Here is an 18,808-nt window from a genome sequence, read left to right on the forward strand (position 1 = left end):
TATATATATATATATATATATATATATATATATATATATATATATATCAGGGTAGTGGTGATGCTTGTTGGAAACTCTTAGGGTCTTATAAAGCAAATCAGCCAATCAAAACTTAGCTACTTATTCAGACTTATTGACTCATGCATTTATAGAAATTTCATTTTTGGAAAGTATGGCATTTAAAAATAGACCCAATTTGCTTAGATGGCAGGAAGTCTAACAAATAACATTAAAAAAAAAGTTCTACAGGGTTAGGTTCTACATGAAGCGAGAACCTGAAACTTGTGGAGTTTAATTTTATCTGAATGTCTCATTTGTAATAATCCACCCTCCCATAAACTTGCAATTTTATTATTTACTTTTTCTCTTCATATTATGTATATTACATACTATGACTTAAAAAGCAAATGCAAAAATCTACAATACCGACAAAAGTCTTTCAGACTTTTCATTGTACATTTTTTTACTCTTAACTATGCTGACGAATGAGATGTTTTGGATTGGCACCCGCATTATTTATTTATTTATCTATTTTTTTTTAAATAGAATGATTAAAAAAAAAGAACTATAAGTCTACCAATTATAGAGTGCTCAGCTATGAACAAAACATTTTATTTAAATTAGTATAAAGCAACATTAGAAACATAAATGCATATTAAAGATTGGGTGTTCAAAAATCAAATTTCCAGTAACAAAAAAGAAAAAGAAAAACAAAAAAAAAAACCAGTTCAGTGCAAACTTTGATTTTAGTGTGTGGGTGCCTCTACGCACAAGAAAGTTTAATTTTGAAAATTAGGTTGCCACATCAAAATTTGAAATGGTCGCCACCACATATACACACACAGATGTGTAAACCAGACACCCCTACTGTTTGAGGAAACTATTTTTATACTGCTTAAAATATACTGTAGCTTTCTCAAATGATTGGGGTGGCTGGTACGGTGGCTGAAGAATAATCTATGGTGATCAAGGCCACCAATGGCCACCCTCTTGCTCCACCATTGCATCTAGTGATGGATAAAATTAATTCCTTTGATCACCAGACTCCATCTGTCTGCGCCACCTCAGACAATTAAAAAATAAAATAAATAAATACCTCTCTTCTTATACACTGTGTAACTCCTACCCACTTGAATATCTTGCACCATAAGCATTAAGGTTTACTTGCTTTCCAGGTTCATTTCCATTCCAGAAACAAACAAACAAACAAACAAACACTCAACTCAAAATCTACAGTCACTACTCAAATCCTTCAGTGACATTGGTGTACTGCTTGTTTAGCCAAGTATTGGTTGTGTGTTGGCAAACATCATACAGAATGAGACATACATGTACCGTACTATCCGCTGCACACGTCGCACTGCCATATAAGTCACATCAATCCAAATATGTCTAATAAAGTAGGAAAAAAAAACATAAATAATTTGCTTTGCCATATAAGTCACATATGTTATGCGTCACCGCTGACCACCCGGAAACGTGGGTCGGTGTTGTGCCAAAAATCGATTGGCTGGCAAATGATGGCCGCAGGAGCATGCATGGGAGGACTTTAACAAGAATTTAACAAGATTAACACTTTAAAACAATTATTTATTTACTTGAAATTATAGTAAAGGTGTGTGTCAGTTGAACTTTTCCTTAATAAATGCACTTTATTGGTCAAATCAGCTGCATTTCGCCTGGGTGGCATGGTGAAATGCAGCTGATTTGATATTTGCTCCAGGAGTTCCTGAGCGAGACGAAGGTGGTTTATTAAGGCATGTCAAGTGTCTCATTAATAGCCACTTTTACCTATTAATGAGAAAGTTGGCTTGCCATATTACCCGAGGGCCCTCTAGTGGCTGAAAATGGTAGTGTTCAATATTTTCCATGTCAGAATTTTTTTCATTCAACCTTTATTTAGACAGGTAAATCCCATTGAGCCTCGAGGACTCATTTACAAGAGAGACCTGATTTCAACAAATAATGATGACAACAATGGACAACAGCGAAAACAATAAACAGTTATAAAAAGTCATACAATTTGTTTTATTTTTTAACAAATAGGATGGCTAAAAAAAAGAAAAGTAAAAAGAAAATAAAATTAACAAAAAACAGCTAGATTCTAAGGCGAATGTAAAAAACTAAAAACAGGAACATGTCTGCATTGGTCCCTGCCAGGAGTCCAACAGATTCTTAAAGCCACTTAGAGAGGTCAAGGTCGAGAGCTTCAAATCTTTTTGCAAGATATTCCAAGAAACAGGAGCAGAGTAGGAGAAGGCCCTTTTGCCAAGTTCAGTCCGCACTGAGGGAACACTGCAGGTAATAATGTCCTGAGAGCGCACGCTGTAGCTGCACTCACGCAGAGACATGTAGGAGGATATGTATGAAGGCAGCAGACCAAGAAGTGATTTAAAAATGAAACTGTACCAGTGAGAGAGTCTGCGTGAAGTTAATGATGTCCAGTTAACCAGTGAATACAGGGTGCAGTGGTGGGTACGATAATCATAATTCATAGTAATTCATAGAATGAATGAAATAGTCAGATCTCAGCCACAAATTGAGTTATAAATATGGGAAAAAAACATAAATAAGTCGCTTCACCGTATTTGATTTTAGTCTGTATGTCTGCATGACAATGTATTATTGTATTTTCATCAACATGGATTGGAACCCATTGATTCTACGTTAACACAGGAAACCATTGTGATTAATTGCAAGAAAATCTATTAATGTTCTGGCAATGCTTTCTCTGTTTATATGTATGTGCACACAGCCTTCAAGAAAGCATTGGCTGAGGCTGATTTCCAGAGAAGAGAATATATCAGGGTCAAAGAGGGTAAGATATTTAATACATCTTCTACTTTTCAGCTTATTTTTCATAGCCAGAGACCTGTGCATCCCTATTTTGTCTACTGGCACACAACCAGTTTGCAGGTCTACAGAAAAGTACGCAGAAAAAAAAGTAAATCATTGTTAAATGCTGGAATCTAAAAGCTCAAAATTGTTTCTATTCAGAAGAAGCTCTGTTTCAGAATTTAAAAAAAAAGTTTCCAAATGGAGGCATACATGAAGATAATATTTTGTATTAGGAACACATTTTTAAACAAAGCAGCTCACAGTGAACTTCAATCTTATTTCTGTTCACTACAGGCCCCCACTTCAGTGAGTTCCTTTCACTTCAGATTGGAGACGATTGCTCCGTCACTTTGGTCTGCAAGGTAAACAGACAATTTCAATTATTTTCTAATATTTGTACGTGCATTGTCTCTTGACTAAGTTATTAACATGTATTGGGGTGATTGTGACTAAACAGATGATTGCAGCAAAAGACTTGTAAACAACTGATTAGTCAATCTATGAAATTTAAGATGCCACAGTGTCATGCATTAACAAAGATGAGGCAGAAGACAAGCACATATTATGTTGTCAGTGATTTGTCACATCTTTGATATGGAAAAAAAACCTCAACACAATAGTAAAATTGTCAGTACAAGCTAAAAAATATATATATATAAAAATCCTTTTTAGAAAAATTATTCGGCTTTGCTAAAAGGTATGTGTATTTTATCTCCCCAAATCCCCCTGCATTATTGTTAGTGATTGTGACTGTCTGCAGCTGGTAGGCTCTGTGAGCCAATCTAAAAGTATTTATTTGACAGCACTCACTGGAACAAGGGGCACTTACTGCTGTAGTGGAAGGATAATGTAGCTTTGAGAATAAAAGATCGTAGATTTACTCATTTCAAAACTACTGCTGGTTCCAGTTGTCCTGCAGAAAACTTGTATAGCGTGTTTCACACAGATGAACCACTACTGCAAACTAAAAGCTGCAGGCCCACATATACTGCCGTACACAGTACTGCAAAGTTTAGACATGAGCTGAAAGGCTGGTGCACAAGAAAGTAACTCCAGCTCCAAAAGTTGGCACCCTAAAGCTCAATTAAAGTTTGGAAAGACTTCAAAGCGGTACGCCATGCGTTAACGACGCCAAAGGGCCCTGAACAAGTGAGAGTGAAAAACAGGTCGAGATGCCATGCAGCGAGGCAATGAACTAAAACTTAAAAGACTTCACAAAAATGGTAAATGGCCTACACTCATGCAGTGATTTTTAACCTTGGCTGTGCTAATTGCTCCCCATTCACACACAACCCTTCTCCACCCAAACACACACGCACCATTAATCAGCAACAGCAGATGAGCCATCACACACTGTTTGTTTTCCCTCATGGGCAGGTAGATTGTCCTCGAGATGGCATTCATAACAAATCTGAGCTTGTACTTGTATACAAATGTTGAAGCAATAAGAAACAAATAAGAGAAAAGTGGAAAAAAAAACTTTGCTAGTTGCAAAAAGTGAAAAATGTCATAAAATTTTGGGGTTTGTCTTTTTTTTTTTTTTTTTTTGTACACAGCTCCAAACACTTGAGCTTTTGGACTTCTATTTTTTAACAAGTTAGATTAAATGTAATGGTCATGTGACATAATGACATGTTAACAACGGAAGTACAGCGTGCATATTTAAAGAGCTAAATATTTCAGGTTGCCTTTTAAAAACTAAGGTTCTCCACATCTAATTATTATTATTTTTTTTTAAATAGAACATAAAAAATGATCTTGGTATTAACAAATAATCTTTTGTTTTTGAAAGTAATGTTTGTTTTATTGAAGGTTGCCAATTTAAAAAAAGAATCACAGTTTCACTGGTATAAAGTGGACACAGAGATCATCCCTGATGTGAAAGCTGACCTCGGATCAGGAGTCTGCAAGCTGCCAATTAAAGAGGTAAAAACACTGTTTTCATCTTTTGACGACTTTGAAACTGAAGTAAAATTAAATCATTTTCTATACATGTGCTTTGATGCGTCGATGTTTACTAATTCTTTATAACTGTTTGGATTCTTGTACATATGTAAACCAAATTTATTGGCTGATAAACAAAAACTTTTATGCAAATTAGACAAATACATGTGTTCAATATTTGAATAAATGAATAACTAGCTTCACTGAAAGGACTAACTGAGGACTTTGTTATTAAAATATATGCTGACTGTGACTTTTTGTTTCTCCTCCAGTTTTCACAGAAAACAACAGGAATCTATAAGGCTACCATTAGTGATGACCGAGGAAAAGATATGAGCCAAATTGACATCAGTGGAAAAGGTATGAATGTCTTTCTTATTTAGTGTAATGTTAACAGAGTAATTACTACTAACTGTAGCAGCTGTCTTTTCTCTCAGTATAATTGGTAACATGCAGGGAAATGTATGCCTATTAAAATATATAAACTGAACAGACTGATGCTCACAAAACAGTAAAACTAAGGCTGAACAACAGATTGAAAGTTTATTGTCATTGGAGTATCAATATGCTCAATATCAGTTTCTGCTTAAACTATAATGAGCTAAGTGCCATAAAGTCATGATCTGCATTCCTTAAATATATCAGACCAGCAGTCATGGAATGTAACTAAATACAAGTACTTTGTTACTGTACTTAAGTACATTTTTCATGTATCTGTACTTTACTTAAGTAGAGTTAAATGTGGGTACTTTCTACTTTTACTCCACCACATTTTACATTAAGTATCTGTACTTTCCACTACACTGCATTTCTATAATATGTTACGTTACAAGTTACATTCATGTTGCGTTTTTTTTATTTGTTCATTAGTTTGAAAGTAACCAATGATGAGAGGGGAGTTGGTCCATTAAATCACTGCAAAGTGGGCAGGTAACGTTAGGCCTACCTTCAAGAAGAGTTGGGCCAGTGACGCATATTCTAGTATAAACGTCAGTGAGCTGGGTGCACCCGCAGCACCACTAACACACCCAAAATGTATTCCACCATGGAGAGTCAGAAGATACATGCCACCCATGACCTTATTGAAAGACTATTCAGTACAGCAGGACAGATTCTCTCATCCAAAAGAGCCAGACTGGACTCAAAACACTTTGAAAACCAGCTTCTTCTGAACTTGAACAAGAAATTCTTCCCTCAATATTAAAATGTGTCAGTTCATGTTAGGACAGGAGACAAGAGATGTCTCCAAATGGCTCGACAGTCATGTCCAAGTTTTGAAAATGGTGTCAGGAAGTTAAAATATTGTTCACTATTTTATTGACCCATTACAAGTTTGACTAGACAGTATTTTAACTAGAGTTGATGACAAACTGGAGTTGAAATGATCAGAGCCCATTCCTTTGTTAGGTCTAATGCTCCTTTTTTCAGGCAGACAACTTTTACTTAAATGTGTTTACTGCAGTTAAAATGACACGTTGGTTTTGATTTGTGTTAAATTAAAATTTTCAAAGGTATAATCATTCCTCTTTCTTATTTTGCTTAATGGTATTTAACTCTGCAAGTCATCCCTGAAATTCTGATGCACAGGGTCACTAGTCCAAGTGTAAACGGTGTCACAGAGTAAACACAATAAAAACATGTATTATCTGCAGCATTGTTCATTAAAACGACTCAACACTATTAATGTATTAGAGAAAATATACATACAGTAGGCACACTTAATGATATTGTAGACCATTGTATTAGGTAATACATTCAGCAAGTACTTTTACTTTTAATGCTTTACATATTTTTAAAAGCAAGTACTTACGTTTAGTTAAGTAAAAACGTTAATGTGGTACTTATACTTTTACTAGAGTATATTTTTTTCTGTTTATTTGTACTTTTACTTAAGTACAGTGTTTGAGTACTTTCTCCACCACTGCAGACCAGTCAGGCAGACTATTATTTTTTTTAACTTTTTTAGGGTTGAACTGTACAAAATGTGTCTTTGTCTTGTAGCATCTTCAAAAGGAGTGCTGTCTTTCTTTGCATTTTTGTGGGTTTAGTTCAGGAAGTATTGAGACTGTAACCCTGAACTAAGCAATGCACAGATGTTTAAAGAACTAGAAATGTTCAGTGAAGACTTTCCTTTGCATAAATGCTTCCTCAAGAGGGCAGCATGGTGTCTTTTTATCCTGACGTCTTCATCTCCCTCTGCCTTTCTTCTAGTTTTTGACGATGCCATAAACAAGCTGAGCCAACTGGCTGGTAGGTATCTGCCTGCCACGCACATACTCAGAGAAGAACACATGGAAATCTCACAAGCAGATGTGCATATTAAAAACATATATACTAAACATCGCCAGAATCATTTTCTGTACGCCCTGGGGAGGGCCTAGTTGAGTTGATACGAATTTAACATGGAGAAATCACACCACAGCGATAAGAGATTAAGTAGATCCATCACCGAGCTGACGTGTTTAAAATCCCACTGCTGCACACACACATCCGCACACACTCGTCAGCGTGTGGCAGAAGTTGTCACGCAGGAAGCATTTGGCCATCATGTGGTGAAATCACTTTAAAATTCCACTGCTCTGTCACAGTGACAGAGTAGAGGAGCATCTTCCTCCTATTTTAAGCGACATTCACTTGACAGCTCTGCAACAACAGTTACAGCCGTGGTTGCAGAGGAGAAGAGGGTTCATTACTGCGATAATGGGAAACCATGGTGATGCGACCAGGTGGATGACACACTTGTCCACTCGTAATGTGCAGTGAGCAAACTTCCACACAGACACAGTGTGGTATAAAAGCGCCTTTTATGTGTAATGGTAAAAAAAAAGATAGTAAAACCTCTCATGGTTGCAGCGCTTTATACTGAATGCAACCTACAACCCGCTGGCTAAGATCTGCTCTTACCCTCATCAGTACAATTTTACTCTACGAGATAGATAAAGGTAACATAAAAAGGGTACACTTAAAGTGACTACCACAAACATCTACTAATGGAGGCTTGGTATTTTTAGATTTATTCAGTCACAAGGCCAGGCCAGGTAAAGTTAATGGATAAATGGATGGGATGGATGCTGTAGTGCTTATGAGCTGGGTTGTATGGTAAACACATATTTGATTTTGATGTCAAATGTGCTCCATCATCTCCTACAGGAGCCAGTGCTGAAGAGCTGGTGATCAAGTGCACTGCAACCGGCATTCAGCTACAGTGTCACATGAAGTATTACACCTCTGAGATGAACATTACCTGGTATCACGGGTAAGATTTGTGACTGTTGTAAGAATAAAATTTGGATTTATGACTAGGAGTACAAAGGGATTAGAATATTCCCACGAACAAGCTGACCGCATGGCCAACATTTGTTTTATCTCAAGTAAGCGGTAAGGAGTGGTAAAAACAATAAGCCACATAAGACCTGTGATAGCTGTTAGCAACTGTTTTTATTACGCTGGTTAGTGCTGTACAACTTGCACTATTTTGTGGCTGAAATCCCCCCCCCCCCCTATTATTTTCAATAAAATGCAAGGCTTCCAGCACTTAAAAACTTAAAAGCACTCTGTCTTGCCCAAGAGATTAAAACATGGTGAAGGGAGGATGTTGGACAATAAGTGGAGAGAATAAAGTAGGACAGAAAAGAAGGGGAAAAACAACAAAAAAATGAACTAAAGGAACAAAAATCATGGGGATTAGCTTTGAAAAATAAAATCCCCACATCCTTTCTGAGTGTGAAACATTTTGATGTTATAACAAACTTTACCATAACCTTTGAAGCAAGCTTTACTTACATAACACAACACACACATCCAAGCTAACTTCTACTCTTTTCTCCACTTAGTGAGAGTAAACTTTCCCACAGTGACAAGATTGTGATTGGAGGAACTCCTGCTATGGCAACAATGGAGGTAAAATCATATAACTCAAAGTAAATCACATGGGTAATTTTATGACAGAAAAACACTTTGGAGTGTTGCACTTTTGCTCATTTGGGTCACCTAAATGAGCTAAAAATTACAAAAGCAACATCAATTGAAGGAATCGACCTTGGAGAAGGCTACAAGCTCGGTCTGGTGGTATGGCCGCAAAATTTGGCTGTTTAGAATCGCCAGTGAGACGTACCAGCAGAATTATGAAGGCAGACATTGAAATCCCAGCAGGGGCTGCCTGACCCACAATTGTGTTGTCTGAATTTGGCTTCCCCACTCAGCCTTGAATTGGTCAGCTATCTCAAACTTGTCCTTTTTGTTTTATGTAAAAGAGAAGTTCCCACCCCCCCCCCCCCATCACTCCCCTCCCGAGGACATCCGTGGATCTGTGTCAGAGTTGATCCGGCTGAAAAACACTGTGCCATCTTTATCAGGACTATGGAACTTTATGGCAGTGTCCACGGACAACTCATGGCCCTCGTCGGCCTCCTCTTGCATAAATCTATTATGATGTCATCAGTATGTTGCTGTTTATGTGATGAGGTCATTTTTTTGCAACGTTCATATTGTGTCCCGTCTAGGACACAGTGCAAGATTTGATTTTTTTTCTTTTTGCACCTGCACTCTCTCTCATGTTTCTTTATCCTTATCTGATTAAAAAAGGGGGCTGTGCCTCTCGAGGCCGGTGGCCTCAGTTCGTCTCCCCATGTTTGTTAGTTTATGTTTCTCTTGGACAGGCTGTATTGAAATGTAATTTCGCTGCACTTTAGTGCAATGACAATATTCTGATTCTGATCAAATTGATGACTGCTAATAGTCCTGCCTTTCAATTAGTAGTTTCTTCGGTCGACTGATTCACAGGTGGTTGAACCGGTGGAGAAGGATAAAGGACCATACTCTATTGTGATCACCAACTCTGAAAGCTCACACAAGAGAACCCTGGACCTCAGTGGCGATGGTCAGTGTCTTTTCCCTTTCAATGTTTTATCCTTTAAAAACATGATGCAATAGAAACAACAACATTTTTGGCTTTTTTGGCACAAGTTTTAAGGTTAAAATATTCACAAACGACTCCAGTCAGAAACCTTGTCTGGTCTATTAAACACTCATCCCATCAGTTCTAAAAACGGTAAAGAGTTTGCGATTTGCTTTCTTCCAAAGAACAGCAGCACTGACCAACCTGAAATATTACATTCCAGTAGGCTTATTCGCAAAACTTCCATGTTTAGCATCTGCGCTTCCATTATTTCCAGCATGCTTCAGTTACATTTTGACAGATTTTGGATAAATTCATTACTCTTGTGTTTCATTATTCCACTCCTCCTGTCACCACTGTTATGGTTGTTCATAATGGAGCAAAAACACAGATGCATCGGAGTTTTTTTTATATTATGGAGATATATTTTGTGTTTCTTGTGATTTTGAACATTGGCAATGACTTTCTGTTTTTTTTTTTTGTTTTTTTTTTTACAGTATATGAGAAGGCGTATGCCGAGTTCCAGAAACTCAAGTAAGACTGTGTTTTCAAATCTGTTTCTTGGCCTTAATGTGCATATTTAGTAACAGGTTTTTTTTCTTCACATTTGCCTCTCACTCAGCTACTTAACGTAATAATTTCCCAGTGCGCTTTATGTTCATATACTGAAAACAAAGTTTTCATCCCATATTAAAAAAAAGTTAAAACCGTGCTATTTTAACTGACCAGTTTTGATTTAATTCGACTACACAATGAAATAAATCTGATTAATCAGAATTGGCTAATTTAATTTTTTAGCTTGTATTTTTTTTTACTTTAGGAACATAAAGTTAAACTTCTACAAAATGCCTTTTTTTGGGGGGATGCAGCACAGATACATTTAGTTCATCTAGTCATTAAAAAAGTATCAGCGTTCCAGTCACTCGTCCACTCTGCAGTTTAGAAACTCTGCTTCTGTTGCTTCTCTTGAATATTGTAGAAGTTCAGCATACCTGCCTCCACCCAGACTTCACCTCTTGGATCTCTCTTGACGTTTCCTGGGGCCACAAGTCTTTTGTGGATTTAGGCTGTCTCAGGGTCCGCTGTTTCTGCTTGTAATACCAGATTGACAGGGCAATGTTGACACTGGGGTGGCTGAGAACAGGGGGGTCTCTACTACAAAGCAGGATTTGGGGCTTAGTGAGGAAACTTCAAATTGAACCTTCAGTTTTTGCTGTCCAAAGAATGCTTAACATTACCAGAGTTGCAACAGAAAGTATAGTGAAAAAAACTATTTGCACACGAAACTAGATACCTTTAAATACATTTTGATTCAATAAGTTCAAAGTGACAAAACTCAGTGTAAATATAATACAGACGTTTTATAAAAATTTCAACTAATTTGATTTTTTTTTCAGTGGCTGATATTGGTTCTAATTATTAGAAAACAGGTTAATTTTATTAAAAAAATAATTTGTTTTATTACACATTCTGCTGCTAAAACTTAAGATACTTAAATGGCAAACCAGGCAATGGATACTGAGGTCATTGACTAATTAGTGAATCATAAATGCAGCATATAGTTGGCATAATATTGCTATTATTCGGCATCTGTTGTAGTTTTTGCTGTGCCAACAAAAACTGCACCTATGTTGTGAAGAGCACCCCATCACAAAAAGCTTTTAACATAAATCTGTATAGTGTCAAGAGTAATAAAATTGTGCTGCCCACAGATACACTTCTCTCTTAATTGCTTTAGTATGCTAAAGCATGGCTAATGATGGTTATTTAAAAAAATAAATAAAATCAACTTACTTATTTGCAGACAACAAATCAATCAACCCATCTTTAGTTATTAAACGGGGTGTAAGCACTTGGTATAATAATAATAATAATAATAATAATAATAATAATAATAATAATAATCTTTTTTGTAGTGTTAATTTCAGAGGATTTGGGAGTTTACATTAATTATCTGTATTAATTTTGGTGCATATTTGGGATTTTTGTTTTCTGATGAAGTGTTCATGGTTTAATGCAGGATCTGAGCATAAGCATGGAATGCTGTAGTATACAGCTGTGATTAAAAAAACATGTCCGAGCCAACCTGACCTGGGGAAGAACTCCGATATATAATCAGGAGGTAAAACCAAAGTTTCTAAATAAAAGCTGTTGGGTAACAGAGAGATATGTGGTCTTTTGCTTAATTGGGCTAAAACAAACCTCACTCTGTTCATTTTGTACGTCCATTTAAAAGGGGGAAAAAGACTCCAGATACTTCTGCTGGCAAAGTAGAAACTGTCCTAATCCCATTTCTAATTGACATTCAAAGAGAGACATTCAAGCTTAAGATTTTACAAAATGCACTGAAACAAGTGACGCCCTGCTGCCCTTTTCATTGAGCATCAACATGCCAAGTGGAGAACAAAGTCCCTCCAGCCATCTGGTCTGGAAGCTGACCTGTGGTCCCATCATGCTGGTCTGACAGCCCTTACCAAACAAAATCATTTTTTCTTTCCAAGAAAAAAAAAGAGCTGGAAAACTCTAAACAGTATAATGTAATTTGGCTCCAAACCCAGAGTTCCTTCTGACAAACCATCTGACCACAGCTAGTTAATCAAAAGTAGAAAGGATTGTGTGTGCTGTCAATAAAAAAAGGCAGTTACTGGAATACAAAAATCGGTTGATAAATTGCCCAATCTGTTCATTTGTTACTTTGTAAATAATAATTCAGTTTAAGTAATGTGTTGGTCAAATTGGGCTGTTTTAAATGTGCTCTTTAAATAAAGCTGACAAATGTCTAACTTTGTGTTTCAGGGCTGAGGCTTACGCTGACAAAAGTGAGTCATCTTCTATTCTTACAGATTTTTTTTAATTTATTTATCAACAAATGAGGACATAAAATTGAGTGATAATATTTGTTTCAGATCGTGGGAAGGTTATTGGAGGACTACCTGATGTTGTCACTATCATGGAGAAGAAGGTAAGCATCTAAGAGTGTACAGCTTGATACTTGGTCTTCCACTACATGTGTACATGCTCTTATGAGTCATCTTTTTGCTTTTTAAAGACTTTGAGTTTAACCTGCACAGTGTGTGGAGACCCCAAACCTCATGTGTCTTGGCTGAAGAATGGAACAGATGTTGAACCTGATGATCAGGTAATCATCCATTATTGCAGCTTTGACACTGATCAGAATATATTACTTTATTCAACTTAACATGCTTAAGAGCAGCATATGATTACATTATGTATGCGAGTGATGTGATATTGGACAGTTTAATTCCTACTTGCCACATACTGACTTTGAGGTGTTTAGCCTTCTAAGAAACCCACCTCATTATTTCTTTAGCCTGGTAAATCATTGTATTGATCCAACAAATGCAACAGGATGTTCCTTTAATTTTGTCCACCACAGTAGAGCTTCCACACTGAGTCCAAGTCCCCTGGATTATGTGGTGTTATGTGGCGACTTTGACTGCATTTAAAATTTTCCCACAGTCTCTGGAGTTATAGGGAGCTTCATAATTAGCAGAGCTGACTTTGCCAAATTGGAAGTGAAAGCCACGACCACAGTAACAAGCTGTTCTTTTTTCCCAGTTCATCACATCAAGAAGAACGATCAGAACCCATTAGCATTAATTTTTCACCACACATTATGATTATTGTCCGTCCTAAAGCACTGTATTAAGAAATTCAGATCTTTGACACACAAACACACATAAGGTTAGTTGGTGATGTGACAGTCAGCCCAGGGTCAGATCCTAGACTGGGACCATTTGCCAAATGTTGTCTTGATGAACTGGCCTGAGTTTTCTCATTGACCACGTTGAACTTCTCTTCCTCCCTTTGTAACCATCAGGAAAATAGAAGGTTTAAATAACATCATAATTTTAATGGCAATGGAACTACTTTACCATATCCAAAATCTTGTTGGTGCCTCCGTTAACTGTTTACTTCCATCATTACCATCCCTCTCATCCTGATAGTATCCGGATAGCATTCTGTCTGTTGTAAGTGATATAACAGAAGTTCTCGATAAAAGCTAAACTCCCAGGAAAATAAATGCAGATGGTTGGTTAAATGTTTGCTCACCCCAAGTCTTTACTCTCTCAGGTTTGAGACGTTCAATTCCAGCTCAGAAGCTTGTGTCTTATACTTGCTAACATGAAACATGTCTGTGCTTACAAACATTGAGAAAGATCTTAGTGTAGAAACATATGTTGCTGGATTCAAACAGGGAGTCAGATGCTACATGTGCTTGACTATGTAGGACATGCAGGGGTGTCAAACTCACTTACAAATGGGGGCCAAAATTAAAATCTTTTTCACACTAAGGGCCACTTTCAGAACCTACATTAAATCAAGTTAGAAACCCAACATCTTTTCTTGGTTGCAGGTTCCTCAACAAGAGTTTGATTGCGCTCATTTGATGTTTTCTGTTGCACTTTTGACATCATAATCAAAGATTACTGAAAAAATTCAAATGATAAAAGTATTTTATGTTTAACATATCATCTTGGGGGCCAGATGTCATCGAGGGCCACATTTGGCCCCCGGGCCTTGAGCTTGACACGTGCTAGAGACTAAGCTTTCCATGTGTTTACTAATGAAGAAACCAGGATTTAGTAATGTTGCATGTTTTAATGGATTTAAGGTGAGGTAAGTATGGTAATAGGAGCAGACCCATCCTTCAGTATTCTCAAATCTTGTTCAGATACCTTAGTCTTTCTTGCTAACCAGTTAAAGTCTACACCGTCTGTCCCAAGACAATAAGAGCTTTTTCAACAGCATCCTGAGGCTTCTAGAAGCTTTGATCATTTAAGTTCAAGAATCCCAGGTTCAGGGGGATTTTTTTGTTCTACTTTCCCCTCATCTTTATGCCTCCTCTCAACTGTTAATATTCTGTTTATAAAATGAACAGAAGTCTTTTGTAAAATAGTTCTCAAACCCAAGAGTTGGTTCTTTTCTGCTTTGTCCATGCAAACGCTACAAGATATACAGACAAACAAAATCAGACATGTGTGCAGATCCAGAAAATGTTCCTTTGAACCTCAAAAATATGCACACCGAGTGGTAAATGGAGTAGAATTAGTATAAAACAAGAAGGTGATTAAGTCTTTTTGTGACATTTTTATCTCAGAATTGCTTTAATTTTTTTAGCAAAACAATCACTTAGCAGATATTGTTCATACAATAATTTCCTTCCATTGCTCAAACTACGAGAATCAGTGATAGTTTGACATTAAATCAGTTACATAGCACTTAGATATTGATGCATTTATCAACACGTTTATTAAATATAACCACTATTAAGTCCATTTTTTCCCCCTGACAATTAAAATTCAAGTGTCCCTCCTAATATGAATATAACCATTCAGCTACAAGTGTCTGTCCATTAAAACCCATTACTATGCAGAACTTTAATGGGAAAGTGCAGGTATGAGTGAAGGGAATTGAATTATTGGTTATTATTTTTTTCACTTTTCACATGACAGGTTCACACTAAGATCAAGTGCAAGGATGGCACAAACATCCACCCCTAAATATTTGAGCACATTCTGTTTAGTTGGGACTAAGAAATTCAAATGTGATATTTGGATTTAATTTTAACAACAGGAGATAACTTGGAGCATCACTGGTGCATTTTTCTGTCCATTGCATGTGCAGGAAAAGTGCTCACGTTTTGGTCAGGGAAGATAGCAATCAGCTACTGAAAAGCTGCTACTTTGAGTTAGACCTAAATCAATAGTAAAAATCAATTATCAAATAAGAAGCATTCAAAGTGTTAAATCTTGCTTAACTCCATGTGTGGCCAATCTCACTTGTTTAACCTTTGGTTTCTTTATTTATTTTCAGTATGTGGTCTCAATAGACCAAGGCAAGTTTGCAAGCCTGACCATCAAAGGTGTTTCCATGGAGGATTCTGGCAGATATACAATGATAGTCCAGAACAAATATGGAGGGGAGTCTGTGGATATAGTGGTGAGTGTCCCTGTTGTGTATCACAAATGACAGGATTTACTCAGAGCCGTGAAATTCTTCTGACCATCTGCAGCTCAAATCTAATCTTTTTATTGCCTGACAGCCAGAATTTTATTTATTTCTAGTGATCACAGTGGCACAGAGCTGGAACTCCGTTCAAAAAATAATACAAAGTACAATATATGATAAAACTTGAGGCTAATGCCAACCATGACCATTTTTTAGGTTTAATGTTTGCTTGAAAGATGTTTCCATCTGAAGCTGTGCTTTTGGTTGTCAACAAAAAATACACAAATGTGAAATGACTCAAATGTGTTTTTTCTCTCTCTAGGTCAGTGTGTACCGCCACGGGGAGAAAATCCCTGAGGCAAAACCAGCTCTGACCCCTAAAACGATCATCCCTCCTAAACTCCCCATTGAGATCCCTCAGCCCAAGAGCCAGCCTGCTAGCGCTGCTCCCACCCCATCTGCTCCCAGCTCCGCTCCTCCAAAGGCACCGGTAGGGAGAGGGATGAAGAGTCCCACTCCTTCTCGGCGGAAGTGAAGAGCATGAAAGTCATGAAATAAAGAAGAAAGCATATTCATGCACTGGTGGACATATAGATCCCACGTAGAAGCTTTTATTGGGGTTCTCTTTCTGGTATGAAATGGAGCTAATGCGCTTGAAAATAAATTAGGATAGAAAAAAAAAGATGACGACTTAGTTTTTGTGAAATACACTTACATGAAATCAACAAAATAGGTGTGAGTGAACAAAGTGCAATCAAAAAATGCGGAGACAAGACAAAATTGGATATTAAACATTAATTAAATACCAATTCTCTGAAATGCAGCCAGAAGTTCAGTTCAGCTTATTTAAAAATGTTTACAATGTGTTTGATTAGGAAGAGTGAAGTCCTGTGTTTAAATCAAAATGCTCAACACAAAGAAGACAATAAAATATGCATTTCTGGCACCATGGAGACGTTTGCTCAGATGCTTAATTAAAGCTATTCACAAAGTATAACAGCGTGTTTCCTTGTGTTTTACGAGTTCCTGTAAACCGTTTGTTCTGTTGTTTGTCTTAAGCCCTATTCGTACGGGATTAGTTTTACCTATAGGGACCACATGTAATAAATAAATTACTCCCCAACGTCTGCTTTTTATGTGGCACATTCACATGGGATAACCAAAGCCTGACATTTAGCTAAAATTTACGGGCATCTACTTGATCAATCGACTCGAGGAATGACGTGAGTTGATGCTAAAACTATTTTCAGGCTATGTCCAAAGCTCGGTGCTGTGTTACTGCCAACGCTAGCCAGCTGTATAGTAGTCTACAAACAGAAGAAAAGTATTCTTACGGCACAGAGCAATGCATGATGTGAGCCACCATTTGCACATGATTTTGCTCCTTTTCTTCAGCCTTTTATTTTTTGGCAACCTTTACAGGTTGATAGACTTTTGGTCGTCCAGGACACAAAAGTATTTTGTGCACTCCGATGCAGTCTCAATTGCCAAAAGCAAATTAAAAATGCACCCAGGAAACAAAAAACACCTAACGGTAATTACGTATCGGATCCCGCACATTTCTGTCCAACTCACAGAGATGCCTGTTCGCATTGAATTAGTATTATTGCAGGACCTCGGAGTTCAGCAAAATATAGTAGGTAATTTGCAGGGGAATTTTTATTTGTCAAATTACTGACATGGCTGATTCACACGGGATTAACAACACAGACAATCTCTATAATTATTAGAAATTGCATATGGTCCCTAGGTGAAACTAATCCCGTGCAAATAGGGCTTTAAATGATTCCTGTATTCTTTCTGAAGTGTACACTTCAACTGCTGCCCCTTTATTTATTTGATGTGATTTGTTAGTTTATTTTTTTTTTAAAAAGGAACTTTGTACATTAAAGAACATGGGTATACCCTGAATGTGTGCCAGATTTAAACACAAGAGCTAACTTTCATTTGTAGTCCCTGACATGTTGATGGTAGAATCCATCCATCCATTATCTTTACCCGTTTATTCCATTTTGGGTCACGGGGGTCGCTGGTGCCCATGTCCAGCAATCACTGTACGAGAGGCGGGGGACACCCTGGACAGGTCTCAGTCCATCACAGGGACACATAGAGACAAACGACCATTCACTCTCTCACTCTAGGGACAATTTAGAGTTACCAATCAGCCTAACATGCATGTTTTTGGTCTGTGGGAGGAAAGTGGAGTACCTGGAGAAAATCCACACACGCACCGAGATAACATACAAACTCCACCCAGAAAGGTCCCGGGACCAGGATATGAATCAGTGTAACCTGCTCGCTGAGAGGCAGCAGCTCTACCAGTTGCACCACCGTGCTGTCCCAGTGGTACGTTATTCCAGTTATATAAACATTTGACTGACAACACAACTTATCTAAATGTTCATATACAGTATATAGCATTTCACAGTCTCCCTATGTGCTAACACTTTTACATGCTTCATAGTAATGAAACGATGATTACTGTGTGCAAAGTAAACTGGTCTATCTTTATAGTGGCATCAGCCTTAAAGTTTGATGTTATGCAAAGTTTTGAAGGTGAAAGTTAACCTTGTCAGCCAGTTTTATTGTGATTTATAAATGATAATATGGAGTGCAAATTGATCCTCAGTTTTTTTTAATTATGAAGTTCTTCTACCTATTGTATTTTCCACCATAAACGTCACACCGCCCTATACGTTGCATCAGTCCAAATATGTCTAATAAAGTGGAAAAATCCACAAATAGGTCGCTTCGCCGTATACGTTGCATCTATGATGTGTCACTGATGACAACCTGGAAATGTGGGCCGGTGCTGATCCAAAATTTGATTGGCTGTCAAATGGCGGCCTTGGGAGCATGCACTGGAGGACTTTAACAAGAATTTAACAAGATTAGCACTTAAAAACAATTATATGTTTGCTCGAAATTGTAGTAAAGGTGTGTCTCAGTCTAACTTTTGGTTAATAAATGCACTTTGATGGTCAAATCAGCTGTAATTCAAAAGCCAATACGCAGAAGTAGGAACGTGCAGAGGGACGAGTCGCTGCGCGTTTCTTCGAAATTTAACAAGATAAGCACCTAAAACAATTATTTGTTTGCTCGTCTTCATAGTAAAGGTGTGTCTCAGCCTAATGTTTGCATAATACAAGGACTTCA

The 18,808-nt window shown here is 37.3% G+C and overlaps 1 protein-coding gene across 1 annotated transcript in view; it reads left to right on the forward strand.

The window, feature by feature from the left end:
- Nucleotides 1–16,641, forward strand: part of myom2b (myomesin 2b) — a 38,843-nt gene extending 22,202 nt beyond the window's left edge. The window contains exons 26-39 of the mRNA XM_037690584.1: nt 2,756–2,818; nt 3,133–3,200; nt 4,651–4,764; nt 5,055–5,142; nt 6,994–7,032; nt 7,933–8,038; nt 8,616–8,682; nt 9,565–9,661; nt 10,177–10,213; nt 12,476–12,498; nt 12,586–12,641; nt 12,729–12,818; nt 15,518–15,643; nt 15,975–16,641. Coding sequence (XP_037546512.1) covers nt 2,756–2,818; nt 3,133–3,200; nt 4,651–4,764; nt 5,055–5,142; nt 6,994–7,032; nt 7,933–8,038; nt 8,616–8,682; nt 9,565–9,661; nt 10,177–10,213; nt 12,476–12,498; nt 12,586–12,641; nt 12,729–12,818; nt 15,518–15,643; nt 15,975–16,187 — 1,187 coding nt within the window. The 3' untranslated portion in view covers nt 16,188–16,641. The remainder of the gene's footprint in view (nt 1–2,755; nt 2,819–3,132; nt 3,201–4,650; nt 4,765–5,054; nt 5,143–6,993; nt 7,033–7,932; nt 8,039–8,615; nt 8,683–9,564; nt 9,662–10,176; nt 10,214–12,475; nt 12,499–12,585; nt 12,642–12,728; nt 12,819–15,517; nt 15,644–15,974) is intronic.
- The last annotated feature ends 2,167 nt before the right edge of the window (nt 16,642–18,808 follow it).

The sequence above is a fragment of the Nematolebias whitei genome, chromosome 2 (genome assembly GCF_014905685.2).
Source record: "Nematolebias whitei isolate Nwh7 chromosome 2, NemWhi1, whole genome shotgun sequence".
NCBI classification, from domain to species: Eukaryota; Metazoa; Chordata; class Actinopteri; order Cyprinodontiformes; family Rivulidae; genus Nematolebias; species Nematolebias whitei.